At 35.7% G+C, this 22,542-nt stretch overlaps 1 protein-coding gene across 1 annotated transcript in view; it reads right to left on the bottom strand.

The window, feature by feature from the left end:
- The window catches only part of GLIPR1L2 (GLIPR1 like 2), a 29,850-nt gene extending 7,626 nt beyond the window's left edge, over positions 1 to 22,224 (bottom strand). Inside the window, exons 1-4 of the mRNA XM_015063665.3 lie at positions 21,940 to 22,224; positions 19,541 to 19,786; positions 17,095 to 17,198; positions 825 to 910 (exon numbers count right to left, since the gene is read on the bottom strand). Of these exons, the coding sequence (XP_014919151.1) occupies positions 825 to 910; positions 17,095 to 17,198; positions 19,541 to 19,786; positions 21,940 to 22,173 (670 nt within the window). The 5' untranslated portion in view covers positions 22,174 to 22,224. The remainder of the gene's footprint in view (positions 1 to 824; positions 911 to 17,094; positions 17,199 to 19,540; positions 19,787 to 21,939) is intronic.
- Between the last annotated feature and the right edge of the window lie 318 nt (positions 22,225 to 22,542).

The raw sequence follows: 22,542 nt of genomic DNA, 5'->3' as shown, positions 1-22,542 counted from the left end.
GTATGAATCCCTTGTCATTCTGCTTAGGCTCTAATATGTCACATCTTGTGACCCTCTATGTGGATGCCTCCCTTGTTCTGACCTACCTAATGGTGTTAGAATTGAATTTTTTAGAAGGAGAAAGAAAAGGGGAAGAGGAAGAGCAAGATTTTGCATCTTGATTCAAGTGAAATAAGGGCAAAAATGTTAGGGTGGACTCATCTCAGCTGTGGCATTATGATGAAATTGTCCATTAGTTTCTTTATCACAAAATCACAATGTGTCCCTTAGTGTCTGACTTTATCCCTTAGTACATTCTTCTAAGCACCATATGTTCCAGGGACAGTTATACTTTATATGCTCTCATGTTTGGAAAAACTGAACGAAAAATTTAACCAAACGTATTTTCTACTTTCATCTTTTGAATATTTGGGGGGGGGGTGACTAAAATAAAAGGCTATTAAACTACTTTACTTCTTTTCTTTCTATAAATATTTTAGAACATCCTATCCTTTAGAGCAGTCATTTTCAAACAGGCTACTATTTCAGGAATTAGCTGGGAAGTGTTTTCAGGGGGAAATTGTTCGTTCTCATTCTTTCTTTCAGACATTGTGGTATGTCTCCAAGGGCAAAAACAGGGGTAAGAGAGGGCAGAAATAGCTGTGAAGTCTAGAAAAATCTAAAGATGAACCTATTTCAACCCTCTTTTAATAATATAATAACACCCCTCTGGTCAAAAGAACAATATTAATGTGACAATGAAAAACTAGTGTTCAACACTTCATTTTTCTTATCATAGAATGTGTTATGGATTTTTTATGTTTAAGTTATTTTCTTTATCTTACTGCATAGAAAATCTGTGCATCTGTCATATCTGCTACATTGAGAACAAACTATTCCTGGTGTATAAGGTCTTCTCAACAGAGATCCTCTAGAAAAAAGCAGAAAACATTTAGTTAAAAAAAAGTCTCAAATCTCATCATTTAAATAACATGGTTACCAATTTTTAGTTAGGTTATAAAAGTGATTTAACTAAGAAAATGGACTCTAGGAAGTACTGAAACTGGAAATTTCAGTAATCTTCTCCTTTTTTCCCCTAAGAAAATGGTCTCTGAATTCCCATGTCCTTGAAACAAAGTAGTATAATTTAAATGAGTTAGTTTTAATGTTGCTTTCATTTTAGTTTGTAGCAAAATTTTCCTTTCAAAATGATGTTATAGAATGTTTTATAATTAATTGCTTTCTGCTTGGTACAAATGTATTAAAAGTTCTATAGAAATGATATATTAAATTTCTGATGAGTTTGCAAAATTCTGAAATGCCTTTTGTCCCAAAGACCCAGCTGCTTGGCTTACTTAGAGGTCTGCTTTAAAAATACATAAATACAGGGAGCCGTGGTAGCTCAATTGGGTAAGCATCCAACTTTAGCTCAGGTCATGATCTCATGGTTTGTGAGTTAGAGTTCCGCATCAGGTGAGCTCCAGCCCTGCTTTGGGTGAACAGGAGCCCTGCTTCAGGTGAGTCCTACTTCACTCTCTCTTTCTTCCTCTCTCTCTCTGCCCTCGCTCACTTGCTTTCTCTCTTTCTCTCAATTAAAAAAAATGTAAATATATAAACAAGCAAATAAATTAAAGTGGATTTAAAAAATTTGGTTTAATCCATTGTAAGGAACAGGGAGAAGAAGTGAGAAATTATTACATCAATTTCCTAGAGCTAGGTAAAAAAAGAGGCTCCAAAGTAGACACGAATTGGGAAGCTTATATGAAGGATTTAGGTTAAGAAAGAAGAAAGACAGGCAGGGAAATGATATTTTTTAGTGACCAGAGGGTCATTAATCCTGGTTATTTAAACAGGATTTTAAATTCTGTGTGTAGTTGGAAACTATAAAAACAAATGTTAGGCACATATGCCCCTGGTTTGGTCACTCTGGGCCGTCTGGAAGAAGGGTGAAACCTAAGAAACACATATTCAAAAACCTGAATATCAAATTTCTGAGTCATATCTTATCAGAAGTTTTTGGTGATACCCAGTAAGGTATATGATACCCATGAATGGCAAGCTTTCTAGTCCATCAAAGACATCCAGAGGTTTATAGTTATTTGCAGATCAGGTATCGCTTCTCTAATGTCACTGTTTCACTATAAAACCATTTCAAGGAAGAGATGCATTTTGTTTGATCCTAGCAGAACACTAGCCTTTCAAAAATTCAAGAATTGATCTACTCACCTTTACCGACACCCTAGCCTACATTTCTTGCCCTAATCTCTTATCACTGAAATAGATGCCTCCAATACAAAAGCAGCACTTTTCCTGTCCTTAGACACAGGGACGGAGGACCCCTGCCCTTGAACCTATACAAAATGCTACTCACTACAAAGACTGCCTTTAAAACCTGCAGCATAGGCCAATCACCCCATGATCATGGCTGATGACTATAGCCTAGAATAACTTTGGAAAGGCAAATAAATAAATGAAATATATATAAATAAATGTATCAATCAATCAAAATAAATAAATTTACATCATGCTAGAATACAATGGGCCCTCTTTTTTCAAAGAGTTGAATTTCATATATTATATGGCCAGAAATGCCAGACTAATACTCTCCCATGCCAATCTTCCTCTTGTTCTGAGTTTTGAGAAGTCTAGCCTAAATCAAGTCTGAATCTATACAATTCCACAACTGCAATTGGAATTATTGGGCTGGATTAGGAGAAAACAACAGATAAGTACCTATAACCAGCAATGTCCATTGAAATTTCACAGCTGTCCAAGCAGTACCTGAAGAAGCAGTCAAATTTCTCTATTTTTAGGTATTTGCTTTCTCTAAGTCAAGGCTGAACAGCCCTCTGGGACATTTTTCAGACTGATATCTGACCATACCTTCATCTATAGGACCTGTGTCCAGGACTTAGATAAGGACATGTTGCCTGGGTGGCCCAATGAGTAACTATACCCATGTCCAATCCTAAGTCCATTAGAAGACCATTATTCAAATTTTATTTTATTAATTTCATTTTATCTTTTTAAATCTTTATTTACTTATTTGAGAGAGAGAGCACGAACAGGGGAGGAACAGAGAGAGAGGGACACACAGAATCTGAAGCAGGCTCCAGGCTCTGAGCTGTCAGCACAGAGCCTGATGCTGGGCTCGAACTTGCAACTGTGAGTTCATGACCTGAGCCAAAGTCAGACGCTTAACCAATTGAGCCACCCAGGCACCCCTCAAATTTTATAATAGATCTATATTGTTTCAAAATCAACGCAATTCTGGTGGTGACTGAAACTTTCAGGTGACTCAGCTTAATTATCTATTTTTTATTTTTTTAAATGTTTATTTATTTTTGAGAAAGAGAGAGAGAAACAAAGACAGAGAGTGAGCAAGGGAGGGACAGAGAGGGAGATACAGAATCCAAAGCAGGCTCCAGGCTCTGAGCTGTCAGCAGAGAGCCCAACATAGGGCTTGAACTCATGGACCCCAAGACCATGACCTGAGCCAAAGTTGGACGCTTAACTGACTGAGCCATCCAGGTGCCCCTTAAGTGTACAACTCTTGGTTTCAGCTCAGGTCATGATCTCACAGTTCATGGGATCGAGCGCTGCATTGGACTCTGCACTAACAGTGTGGAGCCTGTTTAGGATTCTTTCTCTCCCTTCTTCTCTGCCCCTCCCCCACTTGCATGCACAGTCTCTCTCTTTCAAAATACATATAGAAACTTAAAAAAGAAAGAGACTCTTATTGCCTTCACTAGTCCTATATCTGCCACCACTTTGTTTATGAAGGAAGTAATCCAGCTCCATGGATTGACAATTTAGCAATTACAATTTGTAGGCAAATTTTTCTCTTCCAAGTTTTCCATGTACAAAACTCATCTTGCCTAAAGACTGCCCACAGAATGATGGCAGAGTACATCAAACAGGTGTTGACTTTTCCATCTCACACAGCCAAAATAACTAGACCACCTCCAATAACTCTTTTCACTTTCACTACCTCCACGTTATCATTGAGAAATACCACAACACTGGCTTCTGGTTCATACCTGGACATCTATACGTTTCCAAAGAAGACTTAAAGATCTATCCCAATTAGCTACAGAAAATTGAAATGTAGTAAGCAGCAAGGTAGGTTATCTTTTAGCAATCCTATCTGGCTCTCCTTCTGATACACCTCATATATCTGTCTTTGCTAAAACTCCATGACTATATGGACTTATTTAAGGTCAAGAAAAGCATGAATCTTGTTGGGTATTTTTGCCTCAAATTATCCCTGTATGTGCAAAGCTACCTTACTTTATACTGCTTTCCATAAGACTCAGTTGGTCACATCTCCTCCTTTGCTTCCACATCTTGCACCCATGGATCTAGGCACCAGAGTTAAATACCAACAAAGCTCTTTTGAGATGGATATTATTTAGCTGCACCATCCTCTAATCCTCCTCAAGATACCATCTTCCTTCTGATCATGCCTCCTTTTTAAAAAATGTTTATTTATTTTTGAGAGAGAAAGGGAGAGAGAGAGAGAGACAGAGAGAGAGAGAGAGGGAGAGAGAGAATGAGTGGGGGAGGGGCAGAGAGAGAGGGAGTCACAGAATCTGAAGCAGGGTCCAGACTCTGAGCTGTCAGCACAGAGCCCACGCAGGGCTCGAACTCACGAACCTCGAGATCATGACCTGAGCTGAAGTTTGAAGCTTAACCACCTGAGCCACCCAGGTAACCCTGATCATGCCTCCTTATTAATTTTGGCACCTGGGTCAGTCACTATCTACCTTTTCAGCCAAAATTGTCCTTGTCCTAGAATTTGGGACATAGATGATTACAATATGCTTATAGATAATTCACCCAATAACTTGGTCTGTTACTGAATGTTTTCACCATCTCAAAACTTCCCAATACTCCATAATTGTCACTTTTGTAGCCACACTCTGGATCTTGTTATCCCCTAAAGTTACTCCCACTTCTGAACTCACAAAGTAACACATTCCATTCCCTGACTGTAGCCTCCTATTCTTCCAGTTTGCTCACTCATTTACTCCTGCTACACTTCTCCATGAAGTTCACTGGTACTACAAGTCTATTTACTCTCCTATTTTCTCCCTATCTGTATACTGTTGTCTCTTCTCCATACAGCTCAGGTCTAATTCCGGTGCATATTATTATCTGGCTAAAACTCTAAAACTCTCTTGCACTGTTTTCTTTTATGTCTACCTGACAAAACCCCAGTGTTGGAAAAAATGACAGAATCTTACTGTCCACATGCTCTATGTCTGCTTCAGGGCTGGTGGGTACCGCTGGAGAAAAATCATCACACTAGGTAGAGAATCCTTCTGTTTCTCTAGTCAGCTTCCTCCCTCATTTTCCATAATAACTATTTAAAACCTTCCCAACCCTCAAAATTCCAGCTTCATTGTCTCCCCCTTTATTCTTAGGCATGATCTGTCTGTCCTACTTCACAGTGACACATAATAACCGTTAGCTTGGAACATGAGAAATTTTCCGTCACTAAATATGACACATATACCTATTCCCTTCTTCTTTCGTTTCTAATACAACTGAAGAACTGCCCGTCTTCCTTTCTAATGCCAGTCTCTTTAATACCATTCCATCTTCTCAGGAACATGTATCTTTATATATACATATACATATACATATACACATACATACATATATGCAATATATATGACATTGATAAACACAAAAGAACCATTTCTGTGGAGCAGAAGAAACTGATGCCAGCTTGGAATGAATTGAGGGCTGTTTTATTGTTGTTATTATTTTGCTTTGTTTTCAAAGTGGGAAAGATGTGAGCCTGTTTATTTATTTTTTTTTTTAATTTTTTCTTCAACGTTTTTTATTTATTTTTGGGACAGAGAAAGACAGAGCATGAACGGGGGAGGGCCAGAGAGAGAGGGAGACACAGAATCGGAAACAGACTCCAGGCTCCGAGCCATCAGCCCAGAGCCTGACGCGGGGCTCGAACTCACGGATCGCGAGATCGTGACCTGGCTGAAGTCGGACGCTTAACCGACTGCGCCACCCAGGCGCCCCAATGTGAGCCTGTTTAAATATTGACATGAAAGATCATATTTCTAAAGAATTACATTTATTATGTTTATCAATGAACTTCTTTTTAATTTGATATTTTAAAGTCCTTACTTTAATTGATCTCTTAGAATTAGAAATTTTGGACTACTACTACTACCTTCTAAAAACATTCTTTCCCCCATGCCTCCTGTGATACCATACTCTTCTGTTTTTTCTCCTGCCTGTGTGCCACTCTTAGGTTCCCCCTCCCACTGTCTCTCTCTTTAATTGCCTTTAAATGTTGGTATGGCATTCTGGAGGTCCTCTTCTCTTCTCACTCTATCCTTTCTCACCAGGCAATCGCATTTATGCCCATGATTTCAATTACTGCATGTACTTTGGCACTCCGAGTATTTGTCTATGCCACACCTCATGAGCTTCTGACCCATATAACCACCTGCTTACTGAACATCTCAAAGTAGGTAATTCACAGCCAACTCAAATTCATTATATTCAAGATGGAATCCATCATCTTCCCTCCTTAAAAGTTCACTGTTCACCATTGCAGTTAATGGCAATATCAGTCATGCCTGAGTCATAATTCTGAGAATCTTCCTTGACGATTTCCTCTCATTACTTAATACAATGACCTACAAACCCTTTCTAAAAATGTCTCAAATACTTCTCCCATCTCAGTCGATATATCCTTTGTTGATGTTAAAGTAAATAAATAAGTAAAAGTAATACATGTATAATACTTGTAAGTATATGGTGGAAAGGAGGAAGAAGAAAAGGGCAACCTTAAGGGAGAAAATGTCTCCATCCTTCACTTTCCATATGTCTCCCCAAAGGTAACTTCTGTTTAACAGCTTCTTATGATTCCTATCAGAAATAAGGTTTTTTTTTTTCCACAAAAATTCTCAGTACTTATATATTGTGATAGATTGCTGTCGATCTAAATATCTCTTAAAATACTAAAATAACAGTATTTTAGCTTGGCACATTAATGGCTAGCCTCGTTACATTTCCCAACTTCCCTTGCAGCTCAGATGTGGTCATGTGATCAATTTTATATTCAATGGAATGGAAATAGCAGTGACGCACATCACTTCCCATTTGTGCTTTAAGAGATGGTCATGCCACCAACATATTTCTTTTCCCTTACTCTGAGTTCGAGCTAGTCCTCATCTGTGACTTGGATTCGATTTGCAGACAAAGATTCTGCCCTCAGGGAATGGTGAAGAAACAAGATGGAAGCAACCCGTGTCTCTGAATGACTAGTAGAGCACAGCTACTCACCTAACTGAAATTTCCCACTTCTCTCTGACTAAATCACTCTAGTTTCTGATCATGCTAGCTACTGTAACAAAAAGACTCAATCTTATTATCGTTCTGCATCTTACTTTTTCATCTAACAAGTGAGATTGGTACATAAAGATACCAGTAGTTTCAGAGGCTACACAATAATGTAGAGTAAATTAATTGCTCAGTCTGCTATTACTGTAGTCATTAGTTGTTTTATTGCAGTTTTATGCTATTAAAACAGGCTAGAATGGGTATCCTTGTATATATATCTTGGCCAATTTTCATGAAGATATTAATAACATAAAATTCTAATATGGGGATAACAAGATCAAAAGGTAAGCATATTTTAAATTTTGTAATTTTGCCAAATCCAGAAAGATTGTACCAACTTATTGTCCCCTCACATGTTCAGAGTATCAGTTAAGCTTTTCTATCTTCTCAGATGGATGAGTGAAAAGTCATCACTCATTTTTGCTTTTACTTGAATTACTTCAATGTAAGTGAGATTGAATATCTTTTTGTATGATTAATAACCATTTTTTTCCAGTAAATGACCTGTTCATATCTTCTGCACGTTGTTCTTCTGGGTTGTATCTCTTTTTTTTTTTTTGGTATGAATTCTTTGTAAATTAAGAAGATTAACTCTGCCATATATTACACAACTATATTTTCCCAGTATATTATTTTTTCTTTGGCTAGATCTATGGTATTTCTCTAGCCATAAATGAGTTTTAAATTTGTATATAATCAAATGTATGAATATTTTCTGGATTTTTATGCTCTGTTTGGTAAGGCCCCAGGCTGTTGACCAGTATCTCTCAGTTTTGGCTGGGCCCAAACTGCAGCTGTGTCTTCTCAGCACTGCGCAGCTTGTGCGATGTCTGTGCAAGCCATCAGTTTCCAAGCAACTGTTCCTACCTAATCTTCCCAGAATCTTGCCTTGAGATGTGTAGCTTAGGAATTGAAGGACCCAAAAGCAATTTTTATAGACCTTTGGGGTCCTTCTTTGCAGCCCCCTACTCTTTGGGATCCTAGTCCTAAATACGAGGCATCTTAACATCAATAAACACTGATATTTCCTTTGCCCAGAAAACAATACATCCTTTCCTTGGCTTCTGTTTCTCTGGCTGTGGTTTGGAGAATTCTCTCAGAGAGAAAGCCAAGGCAAATAGAGGCTTCACACTAAGTTCTTGTCTATGTCTATTTGCAAAGATCATAGCCCTGCACTGGTTATTTTGTAATGCCTGAAGGTAATTATCTTGTATGTTTTGTCTGGTCTTTAGAGTTAATCAGGAGACTAATTCTTACACTAGCTTACATAATGTCCAAAGGCAAAGTGGAACAAATATTTACAAGTTAAAAAGATAAAGAATTTCTAGAAGAAAATGTGGAATAATAATACTTTGGGAAGTTGTGTCTAAGTATGACTCACACCTCAAAACCCATGAAAAAAAAGTATTAATACATTTTTTTCCAATAACAAAATAATTCTTTTTGGAAAAAATAAATTGCATTAAAAATAAAGTAAAAAATGAAATATCAACCTGGGAAAATATTTGGAAGTGACATTATATGAAAGAGCGAATTTTCTTGCTATTTAAACACTCTTACAATTGAAAACAAAAGTCCAAGAACTTAAGAAAAAAATAGTGAATGTATAGGAACAGCCAGGTCCCAGAAAATGATATCCAAATTTTCTGAAACTTACAAAAAGGATACCTAAACTCATGTAAAATAGGAGGTGAAAATTAAAACATACTGAACTCATAGCAGTAAATAGCAAAATGTTTGAAAATATATTATGTTAGCAAGGGAACAGAAAAATAGTCACACTCATATGTTGATATAAAAAATTGTTTTAGAAACACAGTGTGACTATGATGAATAGATAATAATATCTATCCAAATTAAAAGTACATATCCTTATTGACCTAGTAATCCCATGACTATGAAATCATATTAGTATGATACTAACTCATGTGAGAACTACATGTCTACTTGCATAATTATTGCTTGAAATAAAGCTAATAGAGTAAATATACACCAAATGGAGAGCATTGTTTAAATAAACTTTTGCACAACCATTAAATAAAAACAAAAACAAACAAAAACACTGTAAAAATATTTTTTAAAAAACCCTGGAAACTCCTTGTGTACTCAAATGAAAAGACTTCAAGTACATATCACTAAGTTAAAAAAAAAATTAAAGAATGCCACAGAAAGTGTAGTGTGCTTCAGTTTGAGTTACAGAAACACACACATGAAGATAAATGTACTTTTGTATATGCACAGAATATATCTTCTAGGATAAAATATTGGGGAGAGTAAATGGAAGACAGAAATGGGAACATTACTTTCTCCTTGGTAGCTTTGAATTTTCTATCATGATTATGAATCAAGTATTGAACATATTTTATTAAAATGACCTAAAATTACAGTCCACAGAAAGCAATGATAAAGAGGCTATATCACAAAATACAAAAGTTAAGCAAAAATTCTAATCAGAGGAAAATATATAACTGTAAATATCTTCAATATTAACAGGATTAAAGATATAGGAATGTGTATGCCTTAACAAAAATAGCAACCTATAACAGCCTCTACTCCTAAAAAACACTCAGAAGATTGAATATCTCAAAATAAAATAGAAAACAACAGAATCATAAAGTATGAATAAATATGAAATCTTTTCTTGCAAAAGATCAATGAAATAGATTAACCCTCATGAGCTCCATTGAGCAAGAAAGGAAGAAAAATATTCACTATTAAGATTTCTCTACATTTACTTTTCTTATAATTCTCTCCTCCTGCTTTTTTCCATATAGAACTTGCTCTTTAATTCCTCCTTCCTTCATATATTCTAATATATTCTACCACTTTCTTTTAATTGGTGGCTTTCTTTAGCTTATAAAAATTCAACCAAAGTTTTAAAAAAACAGCTTTCATCCAACTTTACACACTGACCCTATTTTTCTTCTCTTTACTGCCAAACATCTATATAAGAATAGTGTTCTAAATTGGCATTATTTTTCAAACTGCAAGTCATAAACCATTAATAGTTCATAAAATCAAATTTAGTGCTTCACAGACAATATTTTAAAATATGAAATAATTGTACTTAACTGTGAATAAAGTATTATTTTATAACTTTTTTTATCATATATAGTAAAGATAGATATTGTTCTATAGAGCTCTTCTTTCAGTGATGTACTGTATTTCATAATTCTAATATACACATATTTTCATATTTTAACATCTCTGCAATTGAGATCCATGTTAACATTTATGGTGTCTCAAAATTACATCCAGGCCCTGAATATGATATGGTTGTCACTGAACACTTGTGAACTTATCTTAGCTCTTCATATACTCATCACTTCAAATGGTTATATGCATTGTTTGCACTTAATGTATTTAACCTGCTATTCAAAATGTCTAAAATGATTACAGTATGTATATCATTGAATCATAAATTATGATGTGTGTAGAAAAGCATAGAAAAAGAACCACCTCATACATAATACATAATAAAAAGAGACTGATGAGAAAGTAACTCTAAATGCTTTTTTTCTTAAATGCCAGGACAGTTCTAGTTTCTTTCTTACCTCACTAGATTCTCTTTAAACTCCTTTGACAACTCCGTTGCCTGAAGCTGAAATACTGTAATGATGTAAAGCTTAGTCTTCAAGTCTCTTCCGTTCTATTTTCCATACTTACTTTCTCACAAGGTGATCTCATGTAAAACCAACTCATTTCTGCCCCGACTCAAAACGATCTCATGCAAAAACCGAAAATTCTGCAGTTCTTACTACTTAGAAACCTATCTTAGACCTTCATCTGACTAACTCCTTCTCATGATTCATTTACATTTCCCACATTCATTTGTCTACCTACTGTGTCTGAAACAGAACACTTGATCTTCCCTCAAGGTCTACTCATTGGAGAGTCTTCCCTATCTGATTTAATGGCATCACCATTCATCCAGCTGCTCAGACTAAAGGCATAGATAGCATCCTTGATTATTGTATTCTGTTCACCCTTAAAGTTAAACCAATCAGCAGGTATTATTAGCTCCAAATTCAAACTATATACTCATCTGAACTTTCCTCACCATTTCCATGTGATGGTAGGCAGAATTCATGGCACGGAAGTATAGGTGCTGGCAGTGGTAAAAGAGAGCTTTCCTCTGGGGCACTGGTTCATGTGCTTCATCCTGTGGCTCTGCCACCCTCTAGAACAACTGAATCTTTTACCAGAGCAGATGACATAAGTTCAAGAGTGGGAAGGATCATGTAGGAAAATTTTAAAGGCTAAGTCTGAAAGTGGCCAGAGCTCAGTCACGTGGTCCCACCAAATTTCTAGGGAGGCTGGGAAAAATATATTCTAGCTGTTTATGAAATAAAGAAAATGGCATGACCTGCCTGACTCTATTTCCTTACCTATTAAATAAGGAAAATTTTCTGCACTGAATACTTTTGGACACTACCATTTACCTCTTGTAGCATTAGATTCAAGTCATTTTCCTCAAGCCCAGATCTCTAACCTTCCCTATTGACCTCTTTCCCCCTCTAATATACATCATCTATGCACCAAAGCTGACTGCTTCTAAATCTGTATTCAGGCTAATTGTTTCTATGATTTCATACCTATTTTTACAACTCCTTTCTATTTAAAATATAAATATGTGCATGTATTTGGCTAATGTTGCTCCCCCCCTCTTTTGCATATTTCCTTCCCAACAGAGAATAAGTGTTTTTAGGATAAACACTATGTAAGAAATATGGAATTCTCTTGCCTAAGTCAGTGTTTGGTGCATCTACTACAAATGTATGTTTAATTAAATAAGAGATGCTACAGTCACCTACAGATGCAACATGTCCAAAAATAAACAAATCCTTTTTCTCCACACTACATCTTTTCCTAGACTAGTTAATAAAATTACCTATCACTTAAGCTTAAATTATCAGTGTCATCTTTGTACCCTCTAATATCTGAGTTCAAGGCTAATCTAATTAATATTTTAAAGTTTTTACTTTGTTTTATTTTTTTTAGAAATATTTATATGAGTCTTATCTTTGAAACTGAAGAATAATTACTAGAAAATGGTATGTGTAAATATTGTTTCAGCTCACTTTTTCTAATACCTTATGAGTTTTTTTTAAGTTTATTTATTTATTCTGAGAGAGAGACAGTACAAGTTGGGAGGGGCAGAGAGAGACACACACAGAATGCAAAGCAGGCTCCAGGCTCTGAGCTGTCAGCATAGAGCCCCATGTGGAGCTTGAACTCATGAGCCATGAAATCATGACCTGAGCTGAAGTTGGATGCTCAACCTACTGAACAACCCAGGTGCCCCAAGAGTCAGAGGCTTAACTGGCTGATCCACCCAAGCACCCCTATATGAGTATTTTTATAGATTAGGAACATTTTATTTTATTTTATTTTTTGGTGATTATATACATTCCAGTTATTCTTCTCTGTTCTTTAGGAGCACCAATATATAGATTTATCTGCCCTATATATTTCCTTTCTTTTTTAATATATATTTTGACTTTTATTCTTCATCTTTGTGTTCTGAGAGAACATTTCAAGGTTGTCATTGATTTATATTTTCTCTATGGCCAAATCTGTTTTATTCTTCCATTCTGTATTAGTTTCTTGTGACTACGTTAACAAATTAGTATAAACTGGGTGTTTAAAACAACAGAAATTTCTTCTCATAGTTCTGGAGGCCTGAAGTCCAAAACCAAGGTGTTGGCAGGACTGCGCTCCCTCCAAAGGTTCATGGGGAGATTTCCTTGACTCTTCCAGCTTCTGATGGCTCCAGAAGTTCCTTGGTTTATGGATATGTCACTTGAACCTCTTCTTCATGATCCCTTTGCTTCTTCTCCTTCTGTGTATCTAGTGCTGAATCTGGCTTTCCCTCTCTCTTACGTGAATATATGTGATTGCATTTAGGGCCACTTGAATATTCTAGGATAAGCTCCTCCTTTCAAGATTCTTATCTTGATCACATCTTTCGCCAGATAAGACAATACTCACTCTGGCCATGTAAGTTAATAGTGACAATTCTGTGAATTAGGACCTGGATCTACCTTTTGGGGATCCACCATTCAGCCCACTATATGTTTCAATTTTCAGTTTGGCTCTCTTATATTCATTTTTACTCAGTATTTCCTAATACTATGATGGATTGATTTTTCTACCAACTATTCTTAAGAAAGACAGCTATGACTGCCTATTTTGAGTACATATCAAATAAAACTTGAACTGAGTTTACTAATATATGTTCTAACCTAGATCCTTCACAGGGCAAACTTGCCAATATTTGTATCAAAAGAAAAATGGTTGGTAGAAATTTCAAGACAAAGAAGCCTACCAGACAGTGAGTGGAAAGAAGAGTAATCCTACCATGTAGCTTCATCTTACCACTGGAGTTATGGAATACCCCTGCATTCACCACTGTTATTAAGGTCCCCAAATACCTTCATCTTGTCAAATGAAACTGTCATCTTTCCTTCCTCATGCTTTTCATTTTTTCAGAGGCATCTCATACAGTTAACCACTTTGGTCATATTGACTCCTGTTCTTCACTTGGCTTCCAAGGACGCTTACCAGCACTGTTTTGGTTTCCTGCTTATCTTGTTAGCCTCTCTTCATTCTACTTCACTATCTCCTTTGCCTAAAGTTGAAATACTGCAGTGCTCTAGGAGTTCATCCTTAAATTAAGTTTCCATACTCACTCTCTCATAAGGTGATCTCATTCAAGACTGTAACTTATTTCTACCTCAGGGCCTTTATACCAGTAGTTGCCTCTACTTGAATTCTATCCCAGTCCTTCACAGAACTTTTTACTTCTCATGATTCATTTCATTTCCCACATTTGTATTTCTACCTAATATGTCCAAACATAAAACACATTTCCTGTTCTTGCCTATCTGAGTTAATGGCATCATTATTCATCCAGCTGTTCAAACTAAAGACACAGGTATCATTTTAGATTATTGTATCCCATTTATCCCTAAAGTCAAATCCATCAACTGGTATTATTAGCTCCACCTTCATAATATATCCAGAAACTGACCTTTCCTCTCAATTTCCATGCTATGGTAGGTAAAATTCTAAGAGGGACCACGAGCCCCCTTACCCTTGGTGTACAAGCCTTGCATAATTCCCAGGACAGTGAATATGATAAACTTTACTTCCATTATTAATAATTTATGTTATATGGCACAATTGACCTTAAAATAGGAAAATTATCCAGGTGTGCCTGACTCAATCATTTGGGCACTTTAAAAGCAGAGAGTGTTCTTTGGCTGGTCACAGAAGAAAAGTCAGAGATTTGAACAATGGGAAGGTTTTGCTGATTTGAAGATGGCGGGAACTGTGCGTTAAGAAATGTGGGCAGCCTCTAGAAGCTGACAGCAACCTCTGGCTGAAAGCCAGGACCCCTTGTAGGGGTCCAAGTCCTACAACCACATTGAACTGAATTCTGCTAACAACTGGAATGTACTTGAAGTAGATTCTTCCCTAGAGCTTTAGAGATAAGAACTCAGCCAAGTTCTTGATTTTGGTCTTTGAGACCCTGAGCAGAGAATCTAGCCACACTGTGCATGAACTTACAGTCTATAGAACTGTTTGATAAAAAATGGGTGCTGTTTTAAGTCACTACATTTGTACTAATTTATTATGCAACAATAGAAAATCAATGTACATGCTAAAACCCTAATACCATAGTCTAGAGGCACCTGGCTACCTCAGTCAATAGAGCATGTGCCTAAGCCCCACACTGGGTGTAGAACTTACTTAAAAAGAAAAGAACCAATCATAGTCTATAGCCTGTCATATAGAAACAATCTTTTTTTTTTTAATGTTTATTTTTGAGAGAGAGAGAAAGCACAAGTGGGGGAGGGGCTGAGAGAGAAGGGGACAGAGGACCCGAAGCAGGCTCTGTGCTTGCTTGAACTCCCAAACTGTGAGATCATGACCTGAGCTGAAGTTGGACACTTCATGGACTGAACCACCCAGGCACCTGCATTCCTCTTTGAACTCATATTTCCCCATACTCAATGCTTAACACAACAGCAAGGATAATTTAAGTGTTCTTTTCAAAACATAGATAAGATAATGTCACTCACGTGCTAAGTAGTGACTTAGAATAAATTCCAAAATCCTTAACATGGCTTATGGTATACTATTTGGTATAGCTGTCACCTAACTTTCTACCTCAACTCCTACTTCTAAGCAGTTATTCATTTCTCAAACATGCTAAATCTTTCCCAGCTCAGAGACTCTGTGCATACTCTTACTTCTATCTGAAATATTCTTTAGTCATCTTTAGACCAAACGCTACTTTGTCTTGCAACTACCCTATCTGTATTGCATACTGGTTATTCCCTATCTGCTTATCTTGCTTTATGTTTTATGACATATTTTATTATCTAATTAAATATTATCTATTTATGTGTTTACTTATTTATTGTTTGTCTTCCTTCCAAGGCTAAAAACTAAATATGGTCAGCCTTTTTTCGTCTTGTTGGTAGATAGATCAGAGCCTTGTACAGAGTTGCTGAGTGCATAAATGAAGACTAGTGCCCCAAAGGAATCTCTTTCTTCCCTCACGTCAGTACCCAATTCTCTGAATTTTCAATACCAATGAGTAGTTAACTTTCAAAAGTTTCTCCATGTAATAGACATCATCCTAATGCTTTCAGTCTGTAGAAATGAAAGGGAGCCTAAAAGGTTTTGTAACGACTACATCCTGAACTTGTTTTGCATGACTGTGTTCAAAGTCAGTAAAACTCCTCTCAGGAAGGGACTTTCTGAATCTAATTTGATTTATATCATACTTCTGTTATTTTCCCTATCCAGAGGAATACAATCAGTAATCAGTAATCAATGTTTGTTTGTTTTTGTTTTGTTTTGTTTTTCTTTTTGGTTTAGTCCCAGAGCATTTTATTTGGCAGAAATTCTTTCTCAATCCTAGCTTATAGCTAATTTTACTGTTTTCTTGACCTATTGATTAGGATATTTTCTCAGTTAGATATTTTAATGATACTACTTATAGTATCATGTTGACCTATAAGAAAATTTCAGAATTTCCAACAAAGCTCTCCAGAGATGAAGGCTATTTTTGAAGGTAGTTATTTCCTGTCTTAGGAAGGTATTCAAGTGTGGGATAAATAATCACATGGTAAGTCAGTGGAAAGAATTCAAGTTTCATACGGATAGATTTACTAGGAGACTTTTAAAGTACTATTGCATCTTTGAGATATTATGATTTTTTATATGAATGAGACTAGCCTCAAATAATAATACAACTTGCAAAGGATGGTCAATTAAAAGGGTCTTTCAGTTACAAAACTGATGCACTCCTGAAACAACTCTTACAATATACATTTGTTGTATACACAATCTAGATTATACACAATCTAGATTTATACACATCTAACCTTATTTTCCTTTGACTTTTATTACAAATATGGGAATAAACTATTTTGGAAAATAATTTAATTCCTATGCTCATTAGGCTAGATATTGTGAAATAATACTAATGTTAAAATTTTTTTAGTAAGTAATACTTGGCTAATTTATACATTAAATAGATATGCCCAAATATTACTTATTTCATTATAGAATTGAAAATATTTCAATATAAATCTTCAATATCTTATATTTAATTATTTTACAGTTTACAAAGACATTTAGAAGAATATATTGAAAGTTAGGAAAACCTAACCTTGAAAAGTTACCAGTTTAATATTCTTTTTAAAATTTAAAGTAACTTACCCTGGCGCATAGTTGCAAATGAAAACTGCTGCATATCTAATATTTTCAACTCTTGCACACTTAGTAATGGCACAACCAACTTTGTAAGATGTGTTCCAAACAAGCTAAAATAAAGATTTCAAAGAAAACAAAATTTGATTCTAAACATTTACTCTGCCATATTATAAACAATAATATATTCAATTTACAAAGAACCTTTAACCAAGCATTTTAAGGAATATGAACTATTCTTCATTTGGATGCAGGTAGAAATTTTTTTTAATTTAAATCCAAGTTAGTTAACATACAACGTAATAATGATTTCAGGAATAGAATTTAGTGATTCATCACTTACATATAACACCCAGTGCTCATCCCAACAAGTGCCCTCCTTAATGCCCATCACACATTTAGCCCATCCCCCACCCATTATCCCACTAGCAACCCTCAGTTTGTTCTCTATATTTGAGTCTCTGATGGTTTGCCTCCCTCTCTGTTTTTATCTTATTTTTGCTTCCCTTCCCCTATGTTCATCTGTTTTGTTTCTTAAATTCCACATATGAGGGAAATCATATGATATTTATCTTTCACTGACTGATTTATTTTGCTTATCATAATATACTCTAATTCCATCCATGTTGTTGCAAATGGCAAAATTTCATTCTTTTTGATCACCGAGTAATATTCCATTGTGTATACATATGCCATATCTTCTTTATCCATTCATCAGTCAATGGACATTTGGGCTTTTTCCATACTTTGGCTATTGTTGATAGTTGGGATGCACGTAGAGAATTATCACAGATTTAGGGAAGCATTTCCCAAACTGTACTTGGAGAAACCTTTAATAGGTTCTACCACTGTAAACTTAGGATAAAGAGTTTGAGAAATACTGATCCAGAATGGTTTAGAGTCAAAGGAAGGCACACATGCTGAATCAATTTTCAAACTCCTGTTGAATCTGAGAGTTCTAGGTTATGGCAGATAGGAAGAGGGAAAAGGAGGAGATAACGTTTTGGAAGACTGGAAGTTGTGCATAGAAAGGAAAAAAAAACCAAACATCAAGATTATAGAAGGAAAGGAAAAGCTATACAAGAGTAAAGAGTAATTGAATGCAGTCAGCATTTCTCTATTCTTTTGTTGAGGAAATTCTATTATGAAATAAAATAGTCTGGGCCTGCAATGCAAAACAAATGAATAAAAGAGCAGGTTTCTATAAAAGGACAAAAGGTCTTGAATTGGAATGAAAATATGAGAACGATTAAAGATGTTCCAGAAATTCTCTGTATGACTTTAGTATTTCTAATACTTCCACACAACTTCCACATAACAAGAAAGTGTTTGGTCTTGTTAACCTCTGTGGAAGAAACAGTTTCTGGTTTCCTTTCCTTTTTATCCCAAGTCTTACTGGTTTTAAAAGTGTGATTCTTAAAGATATAGTGATACATTAAAAGAATAGAGAATAGAATGTCTGCACCATTTGAAATGGAGTTAAGTAGGTAAGATAAAAGAAACAAAAATGTCTATGATACCAGAAATAAAGAGTAAAATATAACAGAGGAGTAGATCATGGAGTAGACATGATTAATTTACTGGGATTATTAAAATCATATTAAGGAGTCTGGCTTTGATATGAGTAAGACAATGGAGAACCACTATAACTTTCTAGAAGAAGAAAGAACAGTCAAACATCTTTTAAAACATGATTCATTTGATGGAACATAAAGACATGAGTTCAACATGTCTTAAAGTCATAAGATTTCAAGTTCTGCATAAAACATGACATCAGATCTTATTGATTAAAAAATAATAATCTCTTAAATCAGCTTGGAAGTTCATCTAATAATTTCTTGATTCCTGGTACAAATATTTATTGAAGACCAAAATAATGTTGTCCATGACATGTGGATAAGACAAGGTCTCTGTACTTAGTGTAGTATCATATATAAAAAGATGATTATAAATAATGTGATATGCAAAATAATAAGTGTAGAGGAAATAACAAGTAGTTTAGTATTCTTGGAGCATAAAGTATAAATGTGGATTGTTAGACAGGAGACAGGAAAATAATGCTATTAATTGGTACTTAACATGCTTTAATCAATCAGTTATACAGCAGTATGTATACTGATCTGTGCAAAATAATCAAGTCTTTTACTTATGTTTATAGGCAATAATTTAAAAATAATTTTTATTTCCTGTTTCATCCTTTTCCAGTACGTATTGCTTTTAGAAAAGTACCTTTCATTTTTGGGTATGGAGATGAGATTTACCACATTTAAAGTTTTAACTGTATGGTTCATGTAATAGATGGAATTATAGACATTTTGAAGATCTAGGAATGATTAGAATTTTGATTCTGTTAGAAGTAACTTACCATTTGGGTTAATTTATAAAATTAAACATAATAAAAACTCAGTAGTAAAGCAATTAAGGAGTCTATTGAATTAATATAAAAATTAGATACCTGTTTATAATTAGAACAGTCACTAGAGCAACTGTCATTTTCAATATGGTACCTTTTCTTCTCTTCATACCAACTTCTGATAGCAATACTTGCGGTAAATTCATTTTCGGGGCCAATCCACATATTTTCACCAATACCATTAAATTTAGGATGGGCCATGTTTAGTTCTTCTAAATGAGGATTATGCTCACGCAAACATTTTTTCCCCCATGCTCTAGCAGTCCGTGACAAAGCTACATCCCAAGTCTGAAAAAAAATGCAAAAATCAAAGAAAACAAAATAATAATGAGCATTTTTTGTTGTTGTTGTTCTCTAAATTATTTTCCTAGAGTTCTCATATTAGATTTAAGGAAACAATACTAACTTTGTGCTTATGGGTCTGGTTTGTGGAATTTCTATGGGGGAAAATGCTTTTGAGTTAATCATAAATGAAATAACTATTTCTTGAGGGAAAGGACTACCCATATATTTGTAATTAAAAAATCAGATTTTAAGATGATGCAAATGGTTATAATACTCTTACATGTAGTCTATTCAGAATATATACTTTTAATCTCATTCCTTTTATACATAGTAAGATAAATATTTTAAATTATTGTATAAGAACTATTTATTGAATACTGAGTATATGCAAACTATTGTAATGTGAGAAATAAAATACAAAGTCTGGCATAAATTTTCTCTTCTATATTTTATAGGTAAGATTTTAACACATAGCGGTACTTGGTAAATATTATAAAAGAGGCAAATGTAAAGTTTTATGGATAGTCCCAGAAATGTAAGAAAATATCACAAGATACTGTTTCCTGGCTAGCCCTGGAAATATGCAGAAATGTGTAATTTTATCATTATTTAGAGACTCATTAAATTCAGCGGTTGATTAAGGACAAGAACAAAAACAGTACCCATAGATAAATCAGCAAAATAGTTGTAAAATCAAAATGCTTTGTACACATGTTATAGTATATCTGAAAATAAACATTTCTGAAAACCAATACTAAGATTTCCTTAGAGTTTTCTTAATTTCATAGATTATACATAAATATAGAAAATATACAAAATAAATCATGCCTTTAGAATACTTCCCACCCCCAACATTCCTTCCCAAAGGTAACAGTTGTTAAAAAAATTGCTTATGCATACATTTCTCTATGTCTATATACATACACGTACAAACATATTCAAATATAAGATACAAGTGTGGATGTTTCAGGTAGGTATTGTGCGATTTTCTTTCTTTGCACTATTGTAATCATACTATACACAATATAACTGGCCTGCAACTTGGCAGTTTCCTTTTAGATTTTTCCAGTTTAGCACAGCTCAATCCACCTGTTTTACAAACTCTACATTCTATTCTGTAGTATGGATAGCATATAATAAATGTTACCATTCCACTATTAATGGCCCTTTAGTTTTCCATTTGCAAACAATGCTCCAAGGACTAGCCTCCTCCTGTCTTATTTTGCATACTGTTTACACATCACAAGCTTACTACATACTAGTCACTATTCTAAATGTGTTTTAAGTATCATTTCACTTAATTTTCACAATAATTCCACGAGTGATGTATTATTATTACTGTCTCTAATTCACAAAAGAAGTAAAACAAACAAACAAAAAAATTAAGTAGTTGACTTACAGCTACTTATTGCCAGTAAATTGTGGAGCCTGGATTTGAATCCAGTAAGTCTAACTCTCAACTTGAAGTTTGTAAGCATTTCGGTCATTGCTTCCCATGACTGTGCAAATAAGTTATAACACATTGCTGGTATTTACTTAATTTGGCGCAGCCCTTTAGAATAGCAATTGCTGTATATCATATAAATAAAAATATCATATCCTTCATCTATTTATCCCCTTTCTCGAATTTGTCTAAGGAACTAACCCAGAAGGAAGAAAAGACTTATGTCTAGAGAAACAGTCCTTGTGATATCATTTATCATATAAGTTGGAAGCTCCTAATTGCCTGGTCAAAGAATATTTGTCCAATAAATTTTGCAGCCATTTCTAATGACAATCACGAAGACGGGAGGCAAGAGAAACAGTTGATGAGATGTAAAATAGAAATGGGGGGGGGGGTTAGAAGCAAGAATAACATTGTTTAGGGAAGGCAAAATTAGGGCCAGGACTAGGACGAGGTGACTGAGACATCCCCTTAGGTGAGTGCCTCTACAGATCCCAGCTCCCTGCAAAATCTTGGTAATAACTGTGTGTCACACAGTGGTTTCTATTTCTTGAGTGTAATCACTTCAAGCGTATTTTAAACCCACAGTGACGTGCAGTTCCCCGCCATCCGTAAGCCTCAGTGAAGCAGTGGCCCGGGTTTCCGAGGCCGTGCAGTGACGTCGTGACAAGGAGGTTGTGGGGCGGTTCGGACAACCGCCTTAGAGCCTCACCATGAAGCGCAAGTTAGACCCTCCGGGGGAGACGTTGCCCCGGAGCTCATTGTGGAGGTTCACGTATTCATTGATAAAATGTACTTCCTCTTCGTGAGGCAAAAGTTTCATGTTCACACCGGAATCCGGCAGCATTACCCAGAGTTCACACAGCCACAGCTTCAAAAGAACCCCTCCTATCCGAGGAAGCGATTGGGCGGACCGCTCGGGCGCTAAGGTCCTAGGGGCGTCCATTGTCTGCCCGCTGCAGACAGGCCAGTGCGCACGCGCCGGCCCGCCCGGGTGACCAGCCAGTCTACGTGGGCGCGCGGGCAGGCGGGTCCGCCTCTCTTGGGAGCCGAGGGAGAAGTGGGGCCGGAAGAGGTGCGGGGTGGAGAAGCTCCTCAGAGCTGTCTGCTGAACTAACCGAAGAGGCTTGAGTTAAATGAATGCAGGCTTTTCAGGAAACTGATGTGGCTGAATATTATCCAGAGTTGATTTCTGACACCAGATGATGTGTCATCGTTTATTAATGAGTCATCTGCATACCGATTGGCAATTGCTGAATAACGAACACGTCGGAGGAACCTAATTACGCAAGGGGAAATGAGCTTTCGTCTGTGA

This window comes from Acinonyx jubatus, chromosome B4, assembly GCF_027475565.1.
Source record: "Acinonyx jubatus isolate Ajub_Pintada_27869175 chromosome B4, VMU_Ajub_asm_v1.0, whole genome shotgun sequence".
NCBI lineage: Eukaryota > Metazoa > Chordata > Mammalia > Carnivora > Felidae > Acinonyx > Acinonyx jubatus.
The sequence above is the reverse complement of the archived record's forward strand: the minus strand, read 5'-3'. Positions and strand labels throughout refer to the sequence as shown.